Here is a 23,616-nt window from a genome sequence, read left to right as displayed (position 1 = left end):
AGCAGGTAAATTCAGCTGCCACTGCTGCCAAAATAAATACTTGTAAAAATTAATATTCAGATCATTGTTCTTCTCAGCCCAGGAAAGACGATACAAAGACAAAAGAAGCAGTAAGTCCATTACAGAAACATGTATCTTAAGGCTCATAATAAACCCTTTCAAAAGAGAAAGAACAAGGAGGGTAGTTGATGCCAAAGATAAGGCAGAATTTTTTTTCTGGGATAGTTTCAGTTCACTTACTACATAACATTTTTGCTGTGAATTTATCCAAAGAAGTAAAAAGTAAGATCTATGTTTATATAAAATTCATCTTTGTTTCACTACCAAATGGATGATTATAAATTTGTCATGGAAAATTCACTTCACTTATTTCTTTCCTATTTCACAATAGGCATATGATCCTAAAAATATTGTAGCATTTTTGTATACATGATTTTTAGGCTTGGCCACTAACCAATTAGACAATATTAACTGACCCATGCAGAAACTTACTCCAGTTTTTATCCTGATTAACACCAGCACTTTAAATCACAGACTAGATTCAAGCCTGTATGTCTTGTGCTAGCAGCATGACAAATAGCAAACTTAGTGTTGTGTGCTACTGACCAGCCAAAAATCAGGAGGGTTAGATTCCAAGAGCACAAATCTAGATAATAACAAACACAGCTCTCTCTATATTTATTTACTTACTTAGGCATGCAGTGTATCAGACTTGACTTTTCTACAAGTTACTATCTTCTATTTTATTAGACTTTTCTAACTGGTTAATTGGTTTTCCGTCCCAGAAAAGAACAATCAGATTCCAGTTATTATCAACACTCTATATGTTTCATTCATATTATATATCTTTATTGTATTTGGATGTTTTTATGTCTTTATGTCCTTCTAATATGATACCTGACGTGTCTTGTTTAGTTCTTGATAACCTATTGATGACCTACATAAAATATGCTTGTTAGCCTATTGCCCAGCTGTTTGTGAAACCAACAATATTTGGGCTAGGTTATTTCTCTCAAAATAAAAAGACAGCATGCACAGGTCATTTCAAAATATGTTCAAGGGAGTTCAGCACCCCAGTAGCGTCTCTTCCAGGCTACAGAATCCACTATGGCTGCCAGTGTTGTCAAGTGCCAGATCCTAGAGATAAGTACCTCTGACAGCCACACATTCTCACCTGAACTGCAAGGATCAGAGAGCAAAGGACATTTTGCAGAGCAAAAATCTCTGTCAGAATGAAGTATGTTTCGAAAAGCAATATAAATGCTTGTAGGAGCTGATTGAAAGTAAATAAAATTACTTGTTTGGAAATCTAATAAATTAAACGAAGAGATGAGCATCCTTGGCTGATCAGAAATGGGGGATGACATCAGTAAAAAATAAGAGATAACAGGTAGAATGGAACTGAATTGTGAAACATCTTGTTAGTGAAGACAGGCAGCTTTCGTTTTATGTGCTAGAATCAACTGTGATGGAGTAAGTGGGTCAAAACAATGGACTAACAGAACAATCTTAACAATAGCATTCCAGATAGTTGATTTGCTAGAGAAAGATTGGGTTAGTTAAACCCAAGAAAGAGATGTTCATTACAATAAAATAGAAAATGTTGAGACAGTACCTTAGATTTTTAGCTATGAAGCGGTAAGTAAATACTACTTGAAACCAACTGTTCAAAAAGAGTGAAGAAGATGTGCACACTGACTGGTTATGATATCCTGGAGAGCAGTCTGCGTGAAAAATGACCTCTGAAGTTCTGGGCTTGACTGACAGGCAGGGTGGCAATAGTACCAATAATTGAGGAAAGAAGTAGCAAGAGAGTGCTGAAGTTTTGTTTTAGCATTGTTGAAATTAAGCTGACAACAACAAGAAGGAAATGTCACAGAGAGAGACCAGCAATTCAGACTGTAGTTTAGGGTTCTTATTTGTGTACATGATAAATGTGAATATGTTATGAAAGGAAGTTGGATTTAGTCCTAAGGGAGTGAGTCTGGAAGGCACAATCTGTCTTGATCAAAATATCCCTGTCAACCATCTACCAGGGGCATAAGACCATTCTTGTGGGAATCCTTGCAAATTAAAGCAGTAAAAATGGCTGGCAAAGTGAGACACAGGAAAAGAAGTGAAAGCGGGCAAGGAAATATATGTTAAAATGAAGGACTTTACAATATGAATGTATAAAAAAAGAGAGGCATAAAATCCAAAGGGTCAAAGCTGTAGGGTAAAATATACCAGCCACTGGGAATAACTTGCTTTGCAAACAAAAGCAAAAAGTAACTGGTAGATTTCCATTTTAGATCTTTTACTAAGTATAGAATTGGTCTTTGTTGAATATTCTGATCAAAATCCAACACAGCATTTCCATTGGTTTCACTATGCTGCTGCAAAGGTCAATCTCAATCTCTAGATGCTCCAATTTTACTGACATGTGATGTTGGATAAATAATTAAAACAAAACCCAAAATACTTGTGTGAAATAATAATAGTATATTTTGCGCTTTCATAAATACTGTGTAGAAATTTTACATTTTTGGCAGTTCACAATGGTTGGGAAATGGCTGTACTGTAGAGTTTTGGAATAATCTGCTAGCCAAATATTGGACAGATGCAACAGAAAGATAAACTGAGTTCTGTTCTAAGCTCCATCATCTTTCTATCCCATTTTACTCATCCTCAAATTTACTTGCCCAGGTCTCTTCATTTAACCTGTTCAAGTTGTTGATTCCAGTGTCCAGCAAGTCCTGCTTGCCTCTTTGGTTTTGTCTGCTCACCTCAAAACTCTTGCACGTTTGATTCCAGTCTCTACTGTACCTAAATAAAATCAGCAATATCTCTCGCTTTTCAAACTGAAGACAACAAGAGGCAGGTGTCACAGAGAAGATAAGTGAGACAGACTCTCTTCTGTCAGTATGAGCTCCCAGATGAACCCAGCATGGCTTGTCCCAGTCTCATCCTGTATTGTAGCAAAAGCTCTGCTTGCCCTGGGCTGGGTATGGTAAGGGAACACAGAATCTTCAGGGAAGCTTACTGCTACAGTATAAATTCACACAAAATACATACAAATGGATATTTTTCACTTGGCAAAATGTGCATGGATTTTCATAAGAAAACAAAAAGGCCAAATTTGTAAGGCACCGCTTGACCTCTGTGTGCCACTTTGAAAAGACATCCCTAGCTGTTTCCTTGCATTAGATTTGGAACTACTTAATATTTCCAAATAAGTAGTTAACAAAAATGAAAATCTGACAACTTTCTATCAAGTATCAGTTCCTTATATCAGACTATGTGAACCACTGTCATCTTGTTCCTCTTGAATAGCATGGAGGGGTATCCATTAACTTCAACAGAAGCAGAAGCAACCTCTTGGTTATTATTTTTATTTCTTAATGCATCTTTATAATTTTATTTAAATACCAGTGTTCCCATCTGAACATATTCTACTCATTGTAGGAAAATCTTGCCTCAAGCTTCAAGATAGAAATCTGTTTGGAAAACATTCGGGTGTACAGTCTGCTTCCAAGTGTATTCCAGAGTGACAACCCAAAGTCAGAAGCATGACTCTGTACATACATTGGTTTAAATGAGATAAGTAGTTGGCCATTTTTATTTGTAGAGAAATTATGGCATTAGATACCTCTATTAAGAGTTATGTTTTTCTAGCTGTATGTGGGATTTAGCTTCACACAGTTCATTCACAGTAACAGCGGCCACACATCTAATCCCCGTGTACTGTTTTGAAAAAGCACCCATCTTTCCCTGCATTTTTGTAATTGAGGTAGATCAAGCAGATAATGTATCCAATAAGCCTTGGGATACATTTTTCTTTTTCACTTATTCTACTTTGCAACCACTCAGTATTTCAAGATACGAATAGGGAATCGGAGAATTAGTACTAAAGGAATAGAAAGTGAATTTAAAGAGCAGAGGCAAACCATTACTTTGACACTAGTTCGGGTCCATCAGAACAACTATATGTATAAAGATATAATCTTTTTTTGGTGTGGTGGAAATGTATAAATAAATTGCTGGAGTGTCAGGTAGTTAATAGTGTTTAAAACCAAGGTGTCAAGAGCGAATATAATCTTTACAAGGCCACTCAGGAAGCAAGAGAGAAAGACAGGTTCCAGTCTCAGTTCCTGTCTTCCAACTATTAGTTCACACTTCTATATACAAGTGGAGTTAGAGAAACTCACTGTTTATTAGCCTTCTGTTTTTAGAGAAATGCAAATGAAATAGGGTAAGGATTTTCTATTCTTGAGTAGTGGGAGATAATTAACATGTTTTCCTCTGATTAGAATGTTATGATCAAAATTAGTCTAGAGGTGATTCTGTGTTAAACTCCATACATTTTATTTCTGCGACATGTGAATTTTACATCATAAAAAGAATTTCTATTTGTTGTTCTCAGTGGATGATGAGACTTGATTTTCTTCCAGGAGGAAAACTACACTTTGATTTGTAATTCAGTTATTTTCAATCTTCATGTTTATTGTATTGTAAGTTATGATGTTTATAATGTTATATTGGACTTGTTTTTCACTGCAAATATTTTCAGTAAGAATACAGGTTCATAATATGATGGGTGATTCCTAGTTGCAACAAACAAGCCTTCACCTTCAATCATGAAGAATCATATTATGCGCCACAAACCTCCTAAAAACAAATAATAAGCGCAAATAAATGCTTTTGCTTCAATGTTGTGACCTTTTTGCTATTAAAACAGAATTCAATTTGAATTATCCTCAATAGCTCATCAACTTAAAATAATTCTTTAAGTCTCAGTTCTTTACATTATTAGTATTCACATTCAAATTTACATCTCTGTTTCTACTGTTCTTCATTTGAATGCCCAGACTACTTATTTATCTTCATAAATGCTTTTTAATACTCCTTTCATCAGACTAATGCCCTTCAGACAATACCTTCATTCTTGTGTACTAAACCCCCTTCTTTTTGTTAAGTATTCTTCAATTAAATCTATCAAAAATTATCTGTATCCAGAATGATCCTTCATCCAGTGTATATTGTACATAAGGATATCGTTTCATCACGCCATTTATAGAAATGGACCACATCTGTTCATTTTGAAAAAAAGATTATGAACTGAGGCATCCCAGGCAATTTTTCTTCTTGCGATTGTTAGAATCAAGCTTTTGCTATGATAACAAGAGACAGATTTTAACACAGAAGTTACCAAGCAGTGTTTGTGCCTTTCTCTGTGCAAATAACTCACTTGTATTTTCAGTGGAATTATTTGCTTCAATTAGAGTTGCAGGATCAGACCCATCATATTGACCTTTATAAATCCCATCTACAGAAAAGTTTACTTCTGTAAAATCAGAACTGCCACCCCAAATTCACTGTTTTACTCCTTTATCCCTCTCATGTTGATAGCAAGATGAACCTGTTTATGAGCTTTCCATTTTGCAAGGACATGGTGTAATTTGGCATAAGTCTTCATAGTTCTCATTTGTATTGGTTCAGCTGTGTCTCACACATGCCCACTCAACTGTGAGTAAAATCCCCAAATGTCAAAAGTCATAGATTTGGTTTTAAATGTGAAAATAATGTAATCCAAGATTATTTTGATATATGCGGTGAAAAAAATCCTACTAAATCATACAAGTCTAATATGTATTATTAGTTACTGGCAAAAATGTAGATTAGGGTCTTTCTAAGGAAAGGATGGAATCTGATTTTTCTGCAATGTCCTGCACGTGATTTAATATTAAGTACAATGGAAAATAACGTTAACTGTACTTCTTCAAGATGCTCAGTATTATTGCATGAAGGTGAAAATACTAGCTCATGACTGCAACATAGACTGTTAGTAGTAGAAACAGGACTTTTTCCTACTTATAACCTAGGATCCCAAGGGGTTTTTCCCCCCATTGAAATTACTGGAAGTATTTTCACGGACTTCAGAGGGAAAGAGGATTGGGTTCTGGTGACTGATTCAAAACCCAGTGAAGTCAACAGGAATATTTTCTTTCATTTCCACAGCATTTTGATTAGACCCTTGGAGAGGACTAGCACAGATATTTGAAGCACTATAAATTAATCAGACTGCATCTGCAAAATGTGCATATTCTCCCTAAAAGTAGACATGTTCAGTACATACTATTACTCAGTTGTCTCAGGAGGTGAAAGATATTTTATCTTTTCATTAAATATTATCTTATTTCTACAATGTTTGTTTCACTTTAAACTAAATCCTTATCCTGAGAAGTCTCGAACACGGCATGGCTGATGTTCTTTTCCTTCTCTCCAGAACCAAGAGCTTTTCTTTCTCTTCTTACCCATCCTTTTCTGATCTCTCTGGCCCTTAAACAGGTCCCATTGTAACCATCCTTATTACCATATACCCATGGTGGCAAAGCTTGCTTTTTGCAGATACTTCTCCATTTAATTCATGCCATTTCTTGTACTAACACATGTTGAAAGTTGTTTGTGTACTAAGTCCTATGCTTAAGCTTTCTTACACAGTCTCTTCTCTCCTTGAAGAAATTTGACTGGCTCCCAGCTAGAGATAAGTGTCAGCGAGCAAGGAAAATATGTCCATGGAAACAGGCTAAGGGCATTAAGAATTTCTCAAGATGGGGAGATAACGCCAACAAGCACATATTCAGACAAGAGTCGCATTTTTTTTTTCCACAGGATCATTCAGGATAATTTTAGACAGGATCATTCTTTTACAACTTAAATATTTGGGAATCATAAAAAGCCAAAATTCAATACCATAGAGAGAATAGTTTCAGATATTTGTATTGGAATGACATAGTGAACACATATAGCTGTATTTTACTTATATCTAATGTAACCATTGGTCAACACAGTAATATATGGGCTTCCAAACATTAAAAATATACGACCATCCAGTATTCATCTACCATATACTTACTATGCTTTACACAACAAAACAACAAAATCATAAGCTGTAACATTAGAGAAAGAGAGATTGTTTCCTGAGCATAGAATAGGCATATTGTTCAAGATCTGTTCTATCTTCTGATAAGTTTCAATATTCAGTGCAACAAAAGATGATAGCCGTATGTGTCATTTTCACCTGTAAATTATCTGGCCTTCCTCATGCGGAATGACTCACACAACTTACTTGCAAACATAGCTAACTGCTAGTTGTTTCAGAGAAAGACATGAGGTAAAGTATACTTGAAAAGGTAGGAATATGGTCTCACAAACAAAGGCTCACAAATTTGCATTTATTAATTCTTTTCTTGTTGCCACCAATGACTTAGTGTGTTGCCTGGGGCAAATCTCTTATCTGCTCCATACCTTAGCTCCTGCATTTGCAAAATAGTATTAGCCAAGAGGAATCTCATTAGATGCAATTAATGTTAGTAAAGTGTTTTGAGAACCTAATACAAAAGGTGCTACAAATGTACAATATATCATCATATTGTACTGTTTCAGGATCATCTGACCCACTTCTGAAATATATCCCACTGACATAAAATGCAACATAAAGCCACACAGAAAGAATGCACTTAGGAATTAGTGCTAGAAGTGACACCTACCCAACATACTATGTTCCCAAAGCAATTATGATTTCAGATATACAGATAAACTGTAAATATCCTTGATGAAATTTGTTCAGGACACAATGCACTTTCTATGCAGAGAGTATCCTAACTGTTTTAAAGCATTGGCTTGGGTTTTGATTCACTAGATTATCAGCGGGGCTTAACAAACAACTGGCTCACCTCTGAGATTTCTTGTCCAAGTACTGATCCTGCCCAGTCTTGTTTAGTTTATTATGAGTTCTGATGAGATCACTTCCTCAGATGACACAGCTGCAGGCCGCTTAGCTATTCTCAATTTTTATATGTAGAAACAGAACACTTACTACCATTTGTAATTGAAAGGAGGTTCAATTCATAATATTTCATGAGAAGACAAACACAACCTGTTGTTTTTTCTTTCTCTAGAGCCCTGATTAAGAATGTAGGTGATATCCTACTTACTCACACTCAGTCTCTAGTGCTGCCCAGCAGACTTTGTGAAGCTTCCATGTCTCTGTGTAATGATTAGTTTGGTTGCACTCTTTCTTCTTACCAAATATATCTGTGTCACAGAATGTATTCACAGTCATATCTAATTAGTTCAGTTATAGAAAGAAAGCTCTTCTATCATTATAACTATTATCAGCCTTAAGGACCTAAAACCCACAAATTGAGCTTGATTCTGTTTCTTTATGTGCATCATTAGTAATATTGTCTATTACAGTTCTGCTAGAGTAGTAGGATGTATTAGTGTAATGCAATGGCAGAAAGAAACTACAAGGATGTATGTAGGTGTAATTTTGCCTGCATACATGTGTGTATGTATATGCATATACAAATATATACGTATATGGAGACAATTATATGGAAGCACTATTTTTTTCTAGTGATGATGCACAAATTGGAAGAAATGAAACCTGGCTTTTGAGCAGAAGTAGGTAAAAAAGAATTATACTTACTTTGAATGACAGCCTGAGAAAATACACTTGGAATGCTTCTGCATAATTTTTTACATTTAAAAATTAGAACTGTAATTTTAAAGTTTTGCCTTGTATTTGCTCAGTCCCAAAGCCCTAGGTAGGGTCATACATCAGAAGACTCCCATAGTTCCTTCCAGCAGCCTCTAATAATACTTTTAAACTAGAAATTAATCACGTTAGGGAAATAAAGCGATCAAGATGCTAGCAGATAGTCTACTAGGTAAGGTGAACATCTGATCTGATATATTATTGCAGTTCAATTGTGCCCGCATCTCAGAGCTGTGGGAGAGATCATATATCAGGTGTGGACTACATGTTTTCGTAGGATGAACGTAGCTTTTTTATTGGTTTCTTGGCTAACCTCCTTAAGTGAAAGAATCCTTATTGTTCGTTATTTTGTCATAGTGTGGCCATCCTTTTTCAGTCCATGTAATAACAAACTGGTTTGGGCTCAGATTTTATTGCAATGTTTTAAAGATGGTCCACACTAGAAGTTTATCTCACAGAATAACAGATATTCCATAGGTAATTTATTATGAGAGAAACTCTCTGTAAAGTTCAGGAGCATTCAAACTTTTTGAAGGAATTATAAGCTAGGATCCCAATAGTGTGCAGTGGGCATCTGACCCTCTTCTTTCTGTTCTCTTGTGGTATCGCGTGAACATTGTGAGTGACTGAGAGCACAGCCGGATAAGAAACACACAGTCTGCATTAACAAGAATCCTAGCACCCACAGCTTTAGTTTAAAATAGTCATATTCTCCAATATTAGGTTAGCTAAACTAATCCCTAACCTAATATTGGAGAATATGACTATTGCAGTAGCAATTAAGAGTCTTTCCCATAATCTCTGTACAGCTTCTCCCCTTGATTATGTCTCCCCAAGCAGCACATCTACAAAGAACAGGTTTCCTACTGGAAAAGCAAACTCTTACTGAAACTTTCTCATAGTGTTGAGTAAGTTAATCATTGTTTATAGCTCAGAGCTTTCAAATTTTCTTTGCATTAACTGTTGACATTCACACATCAAGGCCTTTTAACTCAATGTGTATGTCAACAGATAAACTGTAAGTTTGAGTGGGGAAGGTTACATTTTACTTAACAAGGGTCATCAATTTGTTAGGACTGCCCATATTTGATAGTATTAGAAGTGTGTCAGCCCTACCAAAGGCACTGCTGTTCATTATTCATGTTTTCCAATTACTTCAAAATTATTGTACGTCTCTTTGTACACAACTAACATTTACGTTCCAGAATACATTAATCATTATTAATTTTGTATCTCTATAGACTCTTAATGTGACAGAAGAAAACTTTGTGTTGGATACACTAGCTGGATGCATAGAATATAAATCCTTGTTGGATGTAGTAGTCAATGCTTTTTTTGTTCGGGATGGGAAATACTGCCTGATTGCTGAGCGTAATCTCTATATAGGTAAGTTTTCTTTAAAACACCAAATATGTTTAAACAACATTTTTAAAAATATTATTTTACTAATGTAAATCTTAATATTATATTACATTTGAAGCATTGTGCTCAGTGCAGTATGAAATACAGGACCTTTTCCAATGGCCTTATAATGTGAAGCCTAAATCCTGAAATTGTTATTTAGTCTGGATTCCCACAGTGTTAACTGGAATTTTACCTTAAGAAAATTCTGCAGAATATGCCTGCAGATTATGTAACGTGCAGATAGAAAATAGCGTCAGCGACTGGAAGAAGCATCTTGGAAGTTTAACCATCACTTTAAAAAATGTTCTTCGGTGATTTCCCTTTATTCTCTTCTATACAACCTAATACCTCTGCCATTCAGATATGAAATTGTATAACAAAGCTACGTCAGCTGAGAAACACAGCATGTCTCACAGTATGAAGATACAATTGCCTCTAACCATAGATGGTTTTTTTCATTACTTACCAACACAATGACATAAATAGACTTCTGTCTGTCTCCATGAATGAGGTAAATTATTTTCCTTTTATTAGCTACTTGGTTAGAATCAGTTACAAGACAACTATATCTGGAGTATATCTATATCTATATTTGGAGTACTGCATCCAGTTCTGGGCTCCCCAGTTCAAGAGCAACAGGGAACTGCTGGAGAGGGTGCAGCAAAGGGCTACAAAGATGATTAAGGGACTGGAACACCTTTCTTATGAGGAAAGGCTGAGGGATTTCGGTTTCTTCAGTCTGGAATAAAGATGGCTGAGGGGGGATCTTATCAACGCTTATAAATACTGAAAGGGTGGGTGTCAGGAGGATGGGGCCAGCTCTTTTCAGTGGTGCCCAGCGACAGGACAAGAGGTACTGGGCACAAACTTGAGCATAGGAAGTTCCACCTAAACATGAGGAGGAACTTCTTTACCCTGAGGGTGGCAGAGCACTGGAACAGGCTGCCCTGGTGGAGTGAGGTGGGCAGAGAGGTGGTGGAGTCTCCATCTCTGGAGACATTCAAAACCCGCCTGGACGCATTCCTGTGCAACCTGCTTTAGGTGACCCTGCTCTGGCAGGGGGGTTGGACTAGATGATCTCCAGAGGTCCCTTCCAACCCTATGATTCTATGATTCTATGATCTGATAGTGTCAGCTACTTAATCAGAGTAGTTACTACTCCCAAAGTTATTTTAGGCATTGAAAAGTACATTAAAAAGTAATTTAAAAATATTTTTATGCTATGCATTTAATATAAGTAAACTGAGGTTGATTTATTAAGTCCCTAAATAAGTGGGAATCGCAAATCACACAGGTTTTGATTCTCCAAGTCAGACGTGTTCTGAAGCTTTGTGGGTACTTTGAAAAGTCCAGTCAATTTAATTCAAAGTTGTTGAAAAATACAAAAAGTATATCTAAGTATATCTACATTTTATATTTTAAAAGCTATTACATTTTTATGGCAATTCTGGTTCCTTCCATCACAATATAGAAAGGTATAGGAATCTAAATCAAATAACTAATGAAAGGGAACCTAAACTGTCAAGGATGAAATTAATAGTATATTGAGTTTATTCTAAGTGGTAATGCTTCATTGTCTCCATTTGTCCAAAGACATGTTTTTCAGTGTCTGGAGCACATGAATTATACCTTTAAGCTGAGTGTTGCTATAATTGGATTGCCAGGACTGGTCCATTCAAAAGCCTCCATTAATCATAGGCAGAGGGTAGACCCCGGAAAATTTTCCTTTATCAACAAGTTGAGAGTCTAAGGTCATTGGCTTACATTTTTTTAAGCTGCTTGTGATTCCCTTTGCCAAGCTGTATTGACACTTAAATGATCAAAGCTGCTTATAAAGGCTGTTGCTATGTGTGAGCAGATTTGAATTTAATAAAGCTTGTAGGAGATAAATGTATATTCTACTAAGACTGCTTAAATATGTTGCTATGCTAAAGCACAAGATTGAAGCCTAACAATACAGTGAGTTGGCTGCAGCACATTGGTCAGAATTTACTGATTTTATCATTACTGTTTGGTGGCAGCTAAAATACTGCAGTGCAAGTGAAGCCAAATTGATCGAAGTGAACATGGTCAAATGAAAGCTGATACAGGAGCTCATGAACTTTACAGGTCTGCAAAAATCTCACAGCACTGACTGTGCCTCTTCCTGTATTGAGCTGCATACTTGCCAGAGGAGGGTGCAAGAATCAGATTTGGATTTCCCAGAGAATTTCACAATTTAAAAACTTATTCACAATTTAAAAATTTATTCTAATTCAGTATAAAAACAAAGATTACAACACTTTCTGCAAAATGGTCACTTGCAAAAAAAAAAAACAACCAAATACTAGAAATATGATATTTTATGTTTAAAATTTTTGTTATGTATAATATTGTTATTTATAATAAACTATAATCTTGGAACAGAAGAATAAGAGCTATCCACCCTCTCTGAAAACATTAAAAACAGAGTATGTTGAAAAATTCACTATCAAAACTGTCTCCTGTTCACTTTACATTTTCCCAGAATAAGCTTGCTTACACTGAAAATGCTGGTTACGCTAAGAGAGAGCTGTTTCCAACAATGTAATATTGTCAGAAGCTTTTCAGTCATGTCTCTCAGGAGATATCTGACTCCTATTCTCCCTGCCTTGTTGCCAGACTAACACAGAATTTCACAGATGGAATATGCGGGTATAAGCTGATACTACTACCCAAAGAAATAGGCTCATCACTGCCACTCATTCTTACTCCTATGTCATATCTTCTCTTGAGTTAAAACTTACGCTTAGCAGCCATCCAGTGAACTAATCAAGAAAGTGCTTCAGGTTAAAATTCACCATCTGTTTTAACTTGGCTGTGTGGGTGACTGTACTTGCCCAAGAGAAGAAACACTGGGAAGTAAAAGGAGGGGATGGGAACAAGCAATTAGGGGTTGACAGAGCTTCTTGTTTTAGTGATGATGTTGGCATAATGAAATGACTCTGAAATCATGGCAAGATCTTACCTTTGGCATTACAGGAGATTTCCCAGCTTTGCAAACACGTATTTGCAGGCATCAAAAGGACCCCTATGAATGATTTCAGATAGCTACAATTGTTTTACATTTTTTGTGTAAGTGGACAGATCCTCAGCTGTTAGAATTTCCATAAAATTGTGTGGATTTGCACTAGCTTGTATCTGACTCACGAAAAAGATAACTAATTTATATGAACCATAGCATAGAGTCATAATGCTAATAATGAACATATTATAACTTCGTAATACAATTTGTCATTGTCAAGCATTATATTGCCCAGTTAGATAAATAACATTGAAAACTGTTTAAAATTCAAGTAACAGTCTAAATCTCAGAGTATGCTGAGTATAGGATACAGGTTTATTAGAATTTCCTGCTGCGATTTAAATTTATGTCTCTTTTGATAGTTATTTGTTATCTGGCTGCTTTTCAACTAGAAGAGCTTGGTCTTCAGCACTTCAGCAGAATTGTGAAATCTCTGGACACTGCAAAAATGCAAAAGGTAATGAAAGGACAAAATATTTTTTAAAAAAAATAATTAATGATCTCTTCATTGTGTTTGATTAATCAGGTTACTTTTCTCAACTTTCCGGATAATTTAAATTGATAAATTAGCGTTACTTTCTGTTTAAATTCAGAAACTAAATTTGCATTTTGCTATCACAACGATCTTAAGTTTCTATACTTATGCAGTGACTGTCTCATATTCAGTCAAAGATCAAGTTAAAATGTATTTTAGTAATCTCAAAAGGTAGAATAATCACATGATTTACAGTTCATGTGATTTACAGTTGTCCTTCTAATATGCATACTCACTTATGGCTTTGCTCACATTCTTTCTTAGTCAGGAGAAGTTTTTTCCGTAAGCAATTAATCTATTAATCTATTTAAACTTGCAGTTCCTGCTGATTAGTGTTCTTTTTTACCTGAATGACCCACTATCACTTTGATTATCAAGCCTATTGTATTTCCATCATTTTTTCTCCTTCCAAAAAAAACACTTGCTCACTTGGAGTTATGTATGTACTAATTGCCCTGTTACAACAACATACATGCAACTGACCAAACCATTGCTGACAAATAGAAAATACTACAACAAATTTCTGCCTGCATTTTCCTCTCTGGAGTCACAGATTTGGGGTTCACTCCACTACTTGTTTGCTAATTTTTATGACATTTGTAGAAATATAAATATCTTCTGCTTCTATCTTCTCTGGGTCACAACAACCCCATGCAGCTATGCAAGCCTGGGGAAGAGTAGCTGGAGACCTGCCCAGCAGAAAAGGACCTGGGGTGTTGGTTAACCGCCAACTGAATATGAGCTGGCAGTGTGCCCAGGTGGCCAAGAAGGCCAACAGCATCCTGGCCTGTATCAGGAATAGCGTGGCCAGCAGGACCAGGGAAGTGATCTGACCCTTATACTCGGCACTGGTGAGGCCCCACCTTGAGTACTGTGTCCAGTTTTGGGCCCCTCACTACAAGAGGGACATTGAGGTGCTGGAGTATGTCCAGAGGAGAGCTACCAGGCTGTTGAGGGTTCTGAAGCACAAGCCTTATGAGGAGTGGCCAAGGGAACTGGGGTTGTTTAGCCTGGAGAAAAGGAGGCTGAGGGGAGACCTCATTGCCCTCTACAACTACCTGAAAGGAGGTTGTAGCAAGCTGGGGGTCAGTCTCTTCTCCCAAGTAACAGGCGACAGGACAAGAGGAAATGGCCTCAAGTTGCACAAGGGGAGATTTAGATTAGACATTAGGAAAAATTTTTACACTGAAAGGGTTATCAAGCATTGGAATGGGCTGCCCAGAGAAGTAGTTTAGTCACCATCCCTGGAGGTATTTAAAAGACGGGTGGACGTGGTGCTTAGCGATATGGTGTCCTGGTGGTTTTTGACAATGTTAGGTTGATGTTTGGACTAGATGATCTGAAAGGTCCCTTCCAACCTAGGCAAATCTATGATTCTATGGTTCTTTCAAAATGGTTGAAAGTGCTGATTATCTTAAAAGATATGTTGTAAATAGGGGGAGAGGGATAAACTGAGCACCAATGCTTTCTCATGAGCCCAGTTTTCTTAGGTAAATAGGATAAAAATTAAATTACTGGTGACACAGCATATGTAAACTTTGATCATGCAGATGTTTCAAAGCATAGTCCAAACACAGTGTCTAAATAACAAATGTGGAATTTATGAGATGATGATAGGCAAATTTTAGCAATTAATATTCAAAAGGCTAAGGTCTATTGTTATACTGATTACTTTGAATGTTCATGTGTATGCCAGCATCTCTTTAATAAGTACAGTTGCTTTGTAATACTTAGGGAGAGAGTAGGTTACATTGTTTGCATAATGTTTTTAGAAACACTTTATTCACTTTGTTTTGGTGGCCTTACTATGAAATGGTTTTTATTAATTCCTTTCAGAGACAAAAATGATATGTCATTAACCATTAGAAAGAACAGAGAAGTGTCTTGAAGAATTATCATAATCTGGTGGACAGACAAATCACTCTGTCTAAAATGCTCTCCCAGCCCCTTCTTTGGTAAACATCTTAGACACAAGCCACTGGATTGGATGCATCTTGAGCTCATTCAGCCAGCAACGCAATTTTCCTACTTCATGGCAGTTATCTCTTGTTGATTCCACTCACCTACCTTTACATGGCTTAAATGTCAGTGCCCTGATGTTCTATTTCAGATAATTTCTACTTCCTTGTCTGGAATAACTTTTTTCTGATAGGGAAGTGCTGCATTATGCAATGGTCTGCACCTGCTACTTTTTTCCCTGTAGATGTAACTTTGTTTGCTTAAGTATCTTATCAGATCCTCATCACCATGGTACCTAGGTTTTCTTCTCTTGCATTAGAAGAGGTTCTTTGTCTCCAAAGTGATGCTAGATTATATTAATGCACCTGCAGCAGAGGATTTAGAAGCAGCATTTGGTCCCCCCAGCAACAGAGACAAAAACAGCAGAAGGCAGATCTGCAGCCTTAGCAACAGAAGTTATCAGAAATTTGGGATTCTCCTTCAGGATGCTGACCTGTAGATTTTGCCTGATGACTATTGTGTCTGAGTTCAGCTGAGATGCAGAAAAATTATTCACATATATTTACTTAGAATAGATTTACTTTAATTAAAAAATACATTTTTCTGCACACTGCAGGCTGGATGGATTTTTCTTAATCATGCAGATAAACCTTACCCAAATGAGTAGTCTTCATGGCATAAAATGGATTACTCAGTTGAATGATGTTGACTTGTGTGAGTAGTCCTCTCTCTTAAAGGACTGCATGACAGAATCCATTCAAATCAAAGTGTTTCCCTATGATGGATGTATGTTCAAATATTTTCATTTAGGCAGAATATCCATGCAGAATAATAATGCTACCTCACTAACACATGTTCCTCTGCTTGAAGAGAAAATCATAAGATCTCATTCTGTAATGTTAATGATATGTGTAAAAATACTTTATGGTTGTATAATTACAGAACCATAGGATGATGCCCTATTTTGTAACTTTAGCGCGATTGTTCTTCTAAGAACTTAGCTATGCATTTCTAGCTCAAGCCTATTTTTCTATTGTATTTTTCATATATGATTTTTTTTTGTATTTGTTATAAAATTCAAGGGTATGTATGTTAGAGAAAATACACTGGTTTATAATTTCATAATTGACTTGTAAAAAATGCAAAATAACTAGTGTTTTCTTTCTAGCATTCAAGAACCTGTTTTGTTCTGTTTCTGTTCTGATTGCCTCTAACAGCAGTGAAGCCCTTTATAAAGAACTTCTGAGATCTGCAAAGGAAAATCACTATATAAGAACCGGGTAGTGTAATTGCTATTATGATGAGGTAGGAATTGTAGGACAAGATCAATAAGAAGTAGGACAAGTTCAGCCCCATGGTGGACATGGGGGCAAAAAAGTTCCAAGTTGGGTCATACAATGGTAGGACTTGAGACCATGCTAGGACATTTTTCTCTGCACCTTTGCCTCAGGATCCTCTAAATAGAGTTGCCCGTTACAATTTCTTCAGAGGAAAGCCTTCTTAAGAGGTTCTTGCCTTCCTCTTCATTTCTATGTTGCAGTGGAAAGGTACAGTCCTACAGGTGGTTAAGCTTGCAATAGCTGAAGAACTAAACTACAATAAGAGGGAAAGAATCAGTAGATGAAGAGAGGAGTAGACAGGAACCTCCTCGATTGCCTTTGCTACTACAGCAAATAGCTGTGGGTGTGTACAGCCAAAATTATAGCTTCTTAGATAGTCACTGATCTGTATGGAGAAACAGAACCTGCTGTTCCTTGCAGTTCCTTCCTTAACTCAAGAGCCAAAAGCTTATGTTGTGAATATAAGGATTTCAGCTCTGCAAATGATTACATGGATGTAAAGATAATACCAGATGAGGAGACTTCCCATTTTTTATTTGCTTTTAGAAATCTGTACAATCCCACTGTGTAAAAATCCATTAAGAATATTAGCAGGGCATGTTCAAATTCTCAAAAGCAAGGTATTAATTCAGCCCAACTGTAAAAATGCATTACAAAACAGTCTTTAATTATACACACTTGTCCTACTATAGCCAGAGTACATTAAAATGGTAAAAATGGGTACAATTAATTTCTGGTGCAATTCCACCACTTCTAGAAGGGAAATGAATCTCAGTTATCATGTTCTGTGAGTAGTGAAACTCTTGGAACGTTCAAGACAGAAGAGTAAGCAGATTAATGCTGTGACAAAAATGACTCTCCAGTAACTTCTCTAAGACAACAGATACTGGTAACATCCAAACGTAAATCTGTGAGAACTTCAAGCTGCATTTTGCTGCTATAAAAGCAAAGACTGCTGATACAGGGGGTGCCACCTGTGCCACATGTGGCCAAAGACAAAACAGAAATATAAGAGATTTTTCCTAGCAATTCAGTTCACAAAATGCAAAAGTTTCTATTGTTAAGAAATGACATGTGCTATGGCTTCATGGGTCTTATTCTACCCGCATTCACCATCTGTGATATGGATTATCAAAACTAAGATTTTGGACTTTGGCCCAGGCAAACTCTGGTCAGAAATGATGTCCAGTAATCCTGCATTGCCATTTGCAATCCCTGCATTGCTTGGATAACCATTCCAGGGCAGTATTCAAAGCCTTATCTAGCATGATGCATATTGGGGCATATCCTTATTGTAGCATTTCTCTGGGGACTGTGACTAAACCAGTACTAATATATACATTACAGTATTGATATCTGATTACACAGTTAACCATTCTTCATACCTCATAGGAGTACATCATAGCATTTATCAATGACATAATTGCCCATTTGTCTTAATAAAGTGTGAAATGTTGATAACCAGTACATAACTGGTGTTGCAGTAGGAGGCCTCAAGGGGTAATAGCCAGCTGTTAAATACAACACCTAGAAATCACTGTGTGCCTTTATTATAGTTTCATCTGCCTTGAAGAGGTAGTTGAGTTACAAATACTTTGTAAAAGATACTTACAGCAAATATTTAGAAGACCTAGATGGAGAAAAACAGTCAGGGAGAGCTGAAACAACAGTTCAGAGGGTTAGTTTCATGTGGCAATGTAGCAGACAACTGATTGAAGCCTCTGAGAATGGACTAGGCTATAAAAGAGGAATACCGAGGACACAGAGAGGGAGGAGTAGTTCAGCTTAATGAAAGCTAGTCAAAGGAAACTGGAGGATTTAAAAATGACCACCTGCAGTACTTCTACATCAACAACTTCTGTGAGTTCTCTGAATACCCAGAAATTTGAAACTAGCTTCACCCCTCAGGGTCTGCCTCGTTTTACGTGTATTAGTTCATGTTCAATCCACCCCTGTATACACACTTGCTTAAGTGGGTTTAAAAACACATTTTTTATAAACTTTGTGTATATTCAGGGCCTTCCATAAGGTAAGAAGATTACTTTGGCAGGGAACATGTTCTCTGGGTCTGTAATCATATATACAGCTGGGATACATGGATGTAAAATTTTGTCATGATAACTGGTAGAAGTAGTGTATATACAGTGCATCAGTTCTGTTGGAGAGTATGAACTCTGTCTAGATTTCTAGCATTTTATTTATACATTACATCAGTAAAAATTACTATGTTAGGTGAAAAATGTAACCCAACATGCATGCACTACAGACAAAGATTCCCCATAAGGAGAATGAATGAGTTTCTAGACCAATGTGATGAAATGCATCCCTTATCATATACTTAGCAAATTCCACTGAATCTGGAAGCACCAAAAACCCAACTTCTTCACAGTTCAAAACTCAGTTTATAGTCATGTTTTTGGGGATGAAAAATATTCTTTTGGATGGTGTGTTGATATGCCAGCATCTGCAATTTTGTGGAAAAGCAGTAGTTTCTAGACAAGAATGGGAAGCCAAGAGGGTAATATTCATTTAGTCCTTCATTTATTGATCAGTCTTTTGACTCTACCAAAGCACAATAGATGAAAATAAGACTAAATTTACAGGTTAATTCCTTGGAAATGGGCACATCAAGACTATAGATTTCAAGTAGCAGACATTCTACACCGGTTGAACATCTGCAGCAAACACCTTGAGTCAAATTTGAATTGTTTATAGCTGAATTTCTCACAAAGCTCTGAGCTACCTTGGGCCTGGCTCCACATGTGCATTAAGAAGCTCCTTGGTAGTCCTCCAGAACTGAAAACTCAATACAAAGACCTATATGGCTCTGTGAAAACCAACCCAAGACAGGGCTATTGCCAAGTCTGAACTAATAAGGTCTGCAGTTGCCATTCAAAGCTTCTCAAGTGACTGCACACTGTTTTCCAGTATGTTTCATAATGTGTATATTATTTAGTGTGCTTTTTTCTATTATTGGGGTTATTTCAGCGTGATACTTGCTTGTACTTTCATTTCCAAGAATTTTAATGAAGAAGTTCAGGTTCAAGTTTGGAATTTCTATTGCTGTAAATGATACAGGCTGAATCAGAGTGCCATTTTTTAAGAATCTGTTTCAAAAGGCCATTTGAACAGTTCAAGTTTTAAAGAAAGGCTCTTGACCTTCTGGTGAACTCCAGAGCAAGACAAAAGTTCAAATGTTAATTGCTATTTCTTCAGCATGTAGAGCCCTACAATGTGTTAGTGTGCCAAATTTCAGCCTTCTAGTTTAAAGGGAATATGCCAATTAATTATATTTCAATAAAAGAAGAAACCATATTGTATAGCAGTCACTACAGTTCTCAGCAGTCCTCTCTGCCCAGTTCCCAGGGAGCTGAAAGGAACTTCAGTAATTCAGGTGCAGTGCCAGGCCTGAGATGTTTCTGGGCACCATGGATTATCTAGCTATAGAAAATCAGGAGTTGATTGTGGGTATATTGGACTCTGAAACTCTGTTGTATAATTATATTAAAATCAGTGTATTGCAGTAGTACTTACTTTAATTTTGAATAAAAACTTTTGTTTCACAATGTTTGAAGCAAATTAAAAATGTATCAACACATCCTGTGTTGCAGCCCCTAGAGTTTTTTTTAGGCAACTAAAAATATTTTAGTATCTATTAGTGTTTCACAAAACACGGCTGAAAGACATGGGGCTGTCCTAACAGAACTAAGAAGAACCTATAAATGTCAAGCACCTATAATTACAGGATAAGATACAAACAAGTTCTTCAGCTGTGTTTGTAGTAAAAGCAACTATCTTTTTGTAGTCTTATATACACCATACATTCAGTATTCATATTTAAAAGAAATAATTTATTATTAGTTTCTTAGATTCTTCTTCAATACCTTGTATTTGAACACATGGATAAAAGACGAATGGAGTCAGTTCTACGATTCAGTATATGTAAAAGAGAACTGGATTGATCCACTGCTAAGGTAAGCGGTACGTAAGTAGCCTGTTGCCACCTCAAAGTTCAAAAGCTGGGGAAACCTTCCCCTGAAAGTTCAATTTGCTGTTCAAGTGTTTCTCCTATTGAAGTCATTTGGAATCCTTCTTGTCTTCGTGAGACTATAGTAATCCCTTTTACTTACCCAGAGGCAAGGTTCTCTGGTGGAAAAGTCCTTTCACAGCTGTTTTACATTTGTTTCTCAGTGCCCCTGAATAGATCAAACATCATACTCTGGAAAAAAAAAATAAAAATAGAAGATTCAAATTTTCTTATAGAGTTAGATTGGTGCCTCATAAGTCAATTCAACATCTGTATGACATTAAGCATATGAAAAAAGATGTTTGACTTACCTGAGTTTGGCTTTATGCACAGATTTGTTATGTCAATGGTCACTAAATCCCTTCTGAGCAAATTAGATAAGCAGGTAAACAAGTCTTTTAAAATTATTATTTATTTTGCAGCATCATTTAACAGTTTCAATGCTCTGAGGTGCCAGGTGTGTCCACACCTTTGTTAGGTGGTGATACAGTAGCATGACAACCCTTGCCAAACTGGAACATTTTAATGTGGAGAAACAGTATCTCTGCAGCCTATTGTGTCACTTTTTCACTCTCGTTTTCCCCCAGGACAGATAACATTGATACACCTATGTGGCTGCAATCACACATTCTCCTCACGGCAGGATAGATTAATCCAGCTGACAGCAAAAACTGTTAGACAAAAATATGTTACAAACAATGTCAGCAAACAAAGTTTGCGTCTAGTTCTAACTGTCATATCAAAGTCAGTAGAATTAATTATTTTATTCTATGTAGATTATGCCAAATTGGCAAATGTATTGTATAGATTTGGCTTACAATACTCCAAATTCCGCTGAGTTCCACAGGAACTGCAGGGATATATTTGAAGTCAGAATTTGTCTCCATATATTCCACTGTAGTAATTCTAATGTATGCTTACAATAGTATAAAGATACAGATAGCGATGAATAGATGGAGATACACACATGTATCCACACACCTTTTTATATGTACATATGGAGGCAGGCAGATGATTAATCTATTGCTTGTTTCATTAACACTAAGCTTACTGGAGCTGTCCTTCACAGTCAATTACATTCAATGTAACAAACACGTGTTTTGCCTAGAAGCAGTAAAAGTAAGTTATACAAGAACATTCAAGACCATATTTCGTTACTGGTTTTGAAACTTCACTCAAGGGCTGAGGATGCATTGATCAGTTTAATCAGTTCAGTAGCTTAAATTCTTTTAAATATGTCTTTATATTCCTCTTTCTAATGTCAATGAGGTTAATGTAACTAGTCCTATTTATTTTAATGGAGCTGCATTACTTACAGAAGTTACTTGCAAGCCTCATCCCATAATGACAGTACTAGCTAAGGTAACAGTCAGATAAGCGAGTAGCTGTAAATTTGCATTGTCAGCTGCTTTTTAAGTTCTGGGAAAGCTCCATTGCATGTGTAATACTTAAGGATAAAACACAAATAGAGGAGGAATAACTGACATGCAGCTGTCACCATAATTAGCCCTGTGGTAACTTGTTTGGGTCTTACCTTGAATTCTGCACCTTCCTGTCATTCATTGGAAGAAGTCTGAACCTTCTTACAAGCCAAAATTGAAACACAGAGAAATCAAAATGATCTTGATTGCCCCACAGGGTTCATTGAAGGTTCATTTGCTGATTCACCAAACTCCTTACATCTTTCTATTTTTTTATTAGAACTGCCTGTGCTATGAGATTGATTTATGTGTGCTCTGTTAGTTGGTAAAAGTGGCAATACTCAGACCACTGTTTGTTCGTAGTCTATTCGTCTTAAGTGTGTTAAGTGTGTACTTAGCTTACGACAGCTGCTTTTCTGAGTCATAGTGTGATCCTGCTGTGAAACAAACTGGACACGGAGTTGCTTATTCAGTAAAAATAGTGTCTATTTCACCACTAGTAGTCTGAATGGACTAGCTTCTATCAAGGGGTGAAGTAACCCAGCCCAACTAAATCATGAGTACAATTTTATTAAAATTGAATTGCTGAAAACATTACAGAATTTGCACCAATGACAACCTCATGTACTGTGTGTAAGTCTGTAAGAAAGAAAAAAATGAAATAAAATTGGAAAATCTGTTTTTATTTGAAGATGGCAGCCCAGAGTACAACAACTGATTGAACAGCTCACAGATAAATTAAGTAATCGTACTACCACTATCAAGACTTCAACGGTCACTCAGCCAGAGGAATTTAATTTGACTGTACCCAAACCACGTGCCATTCCTATACCTCTGCCAATACCAGTACTGGAAAAAAGGCAACCTGTGAGTTTTTTTATGCTTTGAGAGATACTAAGTTTTACGTATGCTTGTGCAAAAAATCATGATAGGGAAATCTCTTTCAAAATGATTGAAGAAAGCCTACAGCCTTTGACAGATCAACAAAGATTTTTGTAATATTCTGTGTTATTGAAGGTCAGATTTCTAAAAAAAACACAAACTAATTATTTTCATTTCAGTGAATGTTGTGTAAATAAATTGTAAGCTAAACAAAGAAAAGGGAAAAGGTTGGTTCCTGTAGTTGTTTTGTGGCTTTTGGCGATAGAACTATAAAATGGGTACAAATTGATGACAACTTTGATACAAGTGTTTCTGGGTTTGCAAGGCATTTGCTTTGGACAATGCACTGAAGCAGGTGAGAAAAGAACGTTCAAATGAAATTTTTTTACAAACTTTTATAAACTTAGATTTTTTGTAGATGAACTCTCATTAAAATTAATGGCAAAGAAATTTCACTGGAGAT

At 36.4% G+C, this 23,616-nt stretch overlaps 1 protein-coding gene and 1 long non-coding RNA gene across 2 annotated transcripts in view; one reads left to right on the top strand and one right to left on the bottom strand.

The window, feature by feature from the left end:
• Nucleotides 1-23,616, top strand: part of CFAP99 (cilia and flagella associated protein 99) — a 64,231-nt gene that overhangs the window by 4,268 nt on the left and 36,347 nt on the right. The window contains exons 3-6 of the mRNA XM_054203951.1: nucleotides 9,784-9,928; nucleotides 13,352-13,446; nucleotides 20,685-20,797; nucleotides 22,964-23,138. Of these exons, the coding sequence (XP_054059926.1) occupies nucleotides 9,784-9,928; nucleotides 13,352-13,446; nucleotides 20,685-20,797; nucleotides 22,964-23,138 (528 nt within the window). The remainder of the gene's footprint in view (nucleotides 1-9,783; nucleotides 9,929-13,351; nucleotides 13,447-20,684; nucleotides 20,798-22,963; nucleotides 23,139-23,616) is intronic.
• Nucleotides 19,519-23,616, bottom strand: part of LOC128910561 (uncharacterized) — a 43,117-nt gene continuing 39,019 nt past the window's right edge. The window contains exon 6 of the long non-coding RNA XR_008466759.1: nucleotides 19,519-21,042. This is a non-coding gene — a long non-coding RNA (uncharacterized LOC128910561). The remainder of the gene's footprint in view (nucleotides 21,043-23,616) is intronic.

The sequence above is a fragment of the Rissa tridactyla genome, chromosome 5, assembly GCF_028500815.1.
Source record: "Rissa tridactyla isolate bRisTri1 chromosome 5, bRisTri1.patW.cur.20221130, whole genome shotgun sequence".
In the NCBI taxonomy this organism is placed as follows: domain Eukaryota; kingdom Metazoa; phylum Chordata; class Aves; order Charadriiformes; family Laridae; genus Rissa; species Rissa tridactyla.
The sequence above is the reverse complement of the archived record's forward strand: the minus strand, read 5'-3'. Positions and strand labels throughout refer to the sequence as shown.